Source organism: Notolabrus celidotus, unplaced genomic scaffold (genome assembly GCF_009762535.1).
Source record: "Notolabrus celidotus isolate fNotCel1 unplaced genomic scaffold, fNotCel1.pri scaffold_342_arrow_ctg1, whole genome shotgun sequence".
Taxonomy (NCBI): Eukaryota; Metazoa; Chordata; class Actinopteri; order Labriformes; family Labridae; genus Notolabrus; species Notolabrus celidotus.
The window spans coordinates 24,180-29,179 of NW_023260173.1; the positions used below are offsets into that span (position 1 = coordinate 24,180).

Below are 5,000 nucleotides of genomic sequence, written 5' to 3' on the forward strand. Positions count from 1 at the left end.
ACACACCTCCCTTTATATAACAACAACATGTGTATATACACACTATATCACACCTCACCTTTATAACAACATGTGTATATACACACTATATACACACCTCACCTTTATATAACACAACATGTGTATCACACTATATACACACCTCACCTTTATATCAACAACATGTGTATATACACACTATATACACCACCTCACCTTTATATAACAACAACATGTGTATATACACACTATACACACCTCACCTTTATAACAACAATGTGTATATACACACTATATACACACCTCACCTTTATAACAAAATGTGTATATACACACTATATACACACCTCACCTTTATATAACAACAATGTGTATATACACATAATACCACCTCACCTTTATATAACAACACATGTGTATATACACAATATACACACCTCACCTTTATAAACAACATATGTGTATATACACAATATAACACACCTCACCTTTATATACAACACATGTGTATATACACAATATACCACCTCACCTTTATATAACAACAATATGTGTATACACACTATTACACACCTCACTTTATATAACACAACATGTGTATATACACACTATATACACACCTCACCTTTATATAACAACAACATGTGTATATCACACTATATACACCCTCACCTTTATATAACAACAACATGTGTATATACACATATACACACCTCACCTTTATATAACAACAACATGTGTATATACACATATACACACCTCACCTTTATATAACAACAACATGTGTATATACACTATATACACACCTCACCTTTATATAAAACATGTGTATATACACTAATACACACTCACCTTTATACAACAACATGTGTAGATCACAATATACACACCTCACCTTATATAACACAACATGTGTATATACACACTATATACACACCTCACCTTTATATACAACAACATGTGTATATACACATATCACACCTCACCTTTATATAACAACATGTGTATATACACTATATACACACCTCACCTTTATAACACACATGTGTATATACACACTATATACACACCTCACATTTATATAACAACATGTGTATATACACCAATACACCCTCACTTTATATAACAACATGTGTATATACACACTATATCACACCTCACCTTTATATAACATGTGTATACACACTATATACACACCTCACATTTATATAACATGTGTCTATACACATATACACACCCCACATTTATATACACTGTGTATATACACACTATATACACACCACTTTATATAACATGTGTATATACACACTATATACACACCTCACATTATAGTGTCTGTAATACATGTTTATAAACATGTATATACACAGACACCTCATATTTATATAACAGCGTATATACTTGTTTATAAACACCTTATCTGTATAGCATTGATTTAAGTGAAGAGTAAGCTCTTTGATGACGCTAACACTGTAACCAGATGACTGAAAGAGCAATGCTAACAGTGTTAGCATTCTGCATGGCTGTTACTGGGTGTGGCTCTGGGGGGTATGCTAACAAAGTTAGCAGAAGCTATTGAAGCTCTGTGTGTAGAGGTTTGACTGATGAATGTAGCGTTGCTAACAGGTCCATACATTTCAATGAGGTATGCTAACAATGAACTCATGGTGCGTTTAAGAGCATCGTTAAATAAGTGTTTGTTTCTTAATTTCATAAGATACATCACACGATGATGTAACTGATGAATGATAGGCCGGTTGTCCTGAGGTCTGTGACATCACAGGTACATTAAAGTCCAGAGAAGATGAGCGATCTGATTGGCTGATTTCTGTTGACATGTCTGTAAATGTGTGTTTTATAATTGATGTCCAGCCTCAGCTGCTCCGTTCATTCAGAAACATTATTATTTTATTTATAGTAAGTGAGTATTTAACCCTTTAAACTCCGCCCTGAGCTGCAGTGGAGCCTGCAGACCACCAGAGGCGCCACACTCATGGACGCCTTCTTTCAGACTTCATTAAACTTTCAGATCACATGTTTTTATTCCTGTGAGTGGACAGAGAGAGACAGAGAGAGAGAGAGTCCTGAAGAGGAGGTTAATGTGAAAAGTTTCACAATAAGAGCTCAGAAACAACCCTCATCTTCCTCTCTGAGGATGAAGAGGAAACTGATGACTCGATCCTGATCCTCTGATTGGTTTAAATTTAATATTGATTTAACTGAAATAAACTTTAACACTGATCAAAACATCACTGTCACGTGACAGATTAAACACCCCGCGCAGCTCCTCCCGGCCAGGCTTTCACGCGCACACGCATGCTCGCTCCCGGCTCGTGCACGCGCAGCTCCCGTAACCACAGGACCAGGAGAGACGATGATCCGATCAGACCTCAGAGAGCCGAACCTGACGATGACGAAGAGATGAAGGTGAAGATGAAGAAGTTTGCTGGTTGATTGGCTGCTGTGTGTAGGCGCGCTCAGCTGTTGGAGGACTGACAGAAGAAGAAGAAGAAGAAGAGAAAGAAGAGAAGAGGAGAAAGAAGAAGTTTGTTTTAGCTCCAGAATCAGGAGGATAAACTTCCTGTTGCTCTCTGACAGACTGACAGGGTGAAATCGTAGAAGAAGAAGTCGGCGGAGTTCCTGTTCAAACTTTTTTGATCTGAAACTCCGCGCGCGCTCCCGCCGCCGTGAGGCTGACCCGCGCATGCGCCCCCACAGCTGTGTGAGTGTTTTTTTCCTCCTGTGAATAATGGACCGATTGTGTCACTGGCCCGGCTGTGACGTCACAGGTGGGCGGGTAGGAGCGCGCGACCGAGGATTCAGGATCGAGATTTGTCGGGGACGCGCTTTAGCTGTGCGCGCGTGCACGTGAGGTTTGTTTAGGGTGTCGGTAGAGATTTGATTTGTTGTGTGTTGTGTTGTTGTTGATGTGAAGTGAGTCACGTGCCAGTGTTGCGTTCAGGTGATTGTGTTACTTTATAAACTTTGTGTCACTCTAAGAGAAATCTGATCACTATAGAGTCCTGAGGTATGGATCACTTTAACACCATCCTTCATACTGATCCACGGTCCCACCTGTGGTCCGGACCCCTCAGGGGGTCCTAGATAAACCTGGACTCTGATTTAAGCTCAGTTTAAAGGTGAGAACAGAAGAATCTGTCTCTCTCAGGTGTGTTCTCTGTGAAGTGGATCACATGTTCCACACTAGGTGTCAGCTCATGGACTCAGGGAGGTGTGATGTGCTGACAGAGGTGGGGGGGCAGGTCTGTGAGGAGGAACCCAACAGGGATCTCAAAACCCCTCCAGTCTCTGCTTTAAATCCAGAGAACACTTACATCTTCTGTAGAGGACTTCTGTAGACCTGTTCAGATATTGGACTGGCTGTGTTTGAGTGTGTGTTCCTGTGTGTGGTGTGAGAGAGAGAGCATGAGGGAGAGCAGAGGGTCAGTCTCAGGGGTGAAGGACTGAAGAGGTACAGGTGAGGGGGTTCTCCTCTTGGGCTCAGAACCTGAACGTCTCTGTCCCACTGAACGCTCAGCCTGAATGAAAGAGAGCTCTCACTAATGCACCAACCTGTTTTTAACATTAACACTGTGGGGTGTGGAGCGCCACGCTGAAAATAACAACTCTACACATTTAGCTCCAAACATTTTAATATTTGATCACATTTAGAGGAACATTATTGATGTTGTTTCTCTCCCTTTAGTTTGTGTGACAAACATATTAAGTTAAGATCACAGTTCAATATAAATGTAAAATATATATAAAGTGTAAATGTTGAATCTAAAGGTTAAATATAAATATTAAATATAAATGTTGGAATATATATGTTAAGTATATATGTAAATGTTAAATGTTAAATGACGTTGAATGTAAATGATGAATAATAAATAAAATGTGAAATATAAATGTGAAATGTTGAATCTACATGTTGAACATAAATATAAATATTAAATATAAATTTTAATTATAAATTAAATGTTAAATATAAATGTTAAATGTTAAATCTACATGTTGAATATAATATAAATGTTAAATATAAATGTAAATGTTAAATATAAATGTGAAATATAAATGTTAAATGTTGAATCTACATGTTGAACATAAATATAAATATTAAATATAAATTTTAAATATAAATGTAAATGTTAAATATGAATGTTAAATGTTAAATCTACATGTTGAATATAATATAAATATTAAATATAAATTTTAATTATAAATGTAAATGTTAAATATAAATGTTGAATCTACATGTTGAATATAAATATAATATTAAATATAAATTTTAATTATAAATGTAAATGTTAAATATAAATGTGAAATATTGAATCTACAAGTTGAATATAAATGTCAAATGTTGAATCTACATGTTGAACATAAATATAAATATTAAATATACATTTTAATTTTAAATTTAAATGTTAAATATAAATGTTTAAATGTTAAATCTACATGTTGAATATAAATATAAATGTTAAATATAAATGTAAATGTTAAATATAAATGTGAAATATAAATATTGAATCTAAATGTTGAATATAAATTATTAGGAGAAACATTGAGAGAAACATTTAACATTTAACATTAAGATTTAACATTTAGATTTAACATTTAACATTAATATTTAACATTAACATGTTATATTCAACATTTAGATTTAATATTTATATTCAGGGACTTAAATATATTTGTCACAACAAAACAAAATGTGAATGAGATCACAAAATTTGCTCTAAATGTGATTTAAAAAGTGACTTCACTCTACATTTTTAAGACGTCTCTGAGCTAAATGTGGAGAATTGTTGTTGTTATTTTCAGTGCTCATATCTTTACAAACAGCGCCCCCTAGTGGAGCGTTTTCTCCTCCTCAGAGGGAACATGAGATTTAAAGACCTGCCCATAAACACTGACAGAACTCTGAGTGCACAGCTGAGAGTCTTAACTGACTTTAAACATCTCTACAATAACATCCTGAACTCTACTGAGCGCGTGCAGCTTCTCTAAACCAGGCCGTCTTT

General features: G+C 35.5%; 2 protein-coding genes across 2 annotated transcripts in view; both read left to right on the top strand.

Moving 5' to 3' along the window:
* Positions 1-2,433, top strand: part of LOC117809684 (TSC22 domain family protein 4-like) — a 10,250-nt gene extending 7,817 nt beyond the window's left edge. Inside the window, 1 exon segment of the mRNA XM_034679142.1 lies at positions 2,325-2,433. Coding sequence (XP_034535033.1) covers positions 2,325-2,433 — 109 coding nt within the window.
* A 476-nt stretch (positions 2,434-2,909) lies between these two features.
* LOC117809686 (TSC22 domain family protein 4-like) overlaps positions 2,910-5,000 on the top strand; it is a 9,572-nt gene continuing 7,481 nt past the window's right edge. The window contains exon 1 of the mRNA XM_034679144.1: positions 2,910-2,941. The gene's annotated coding sequence lies outside the window, so the exon portion shown is untranslated. The remainder of the gene's footprint in view (positions 2,942-5,000) is intronic.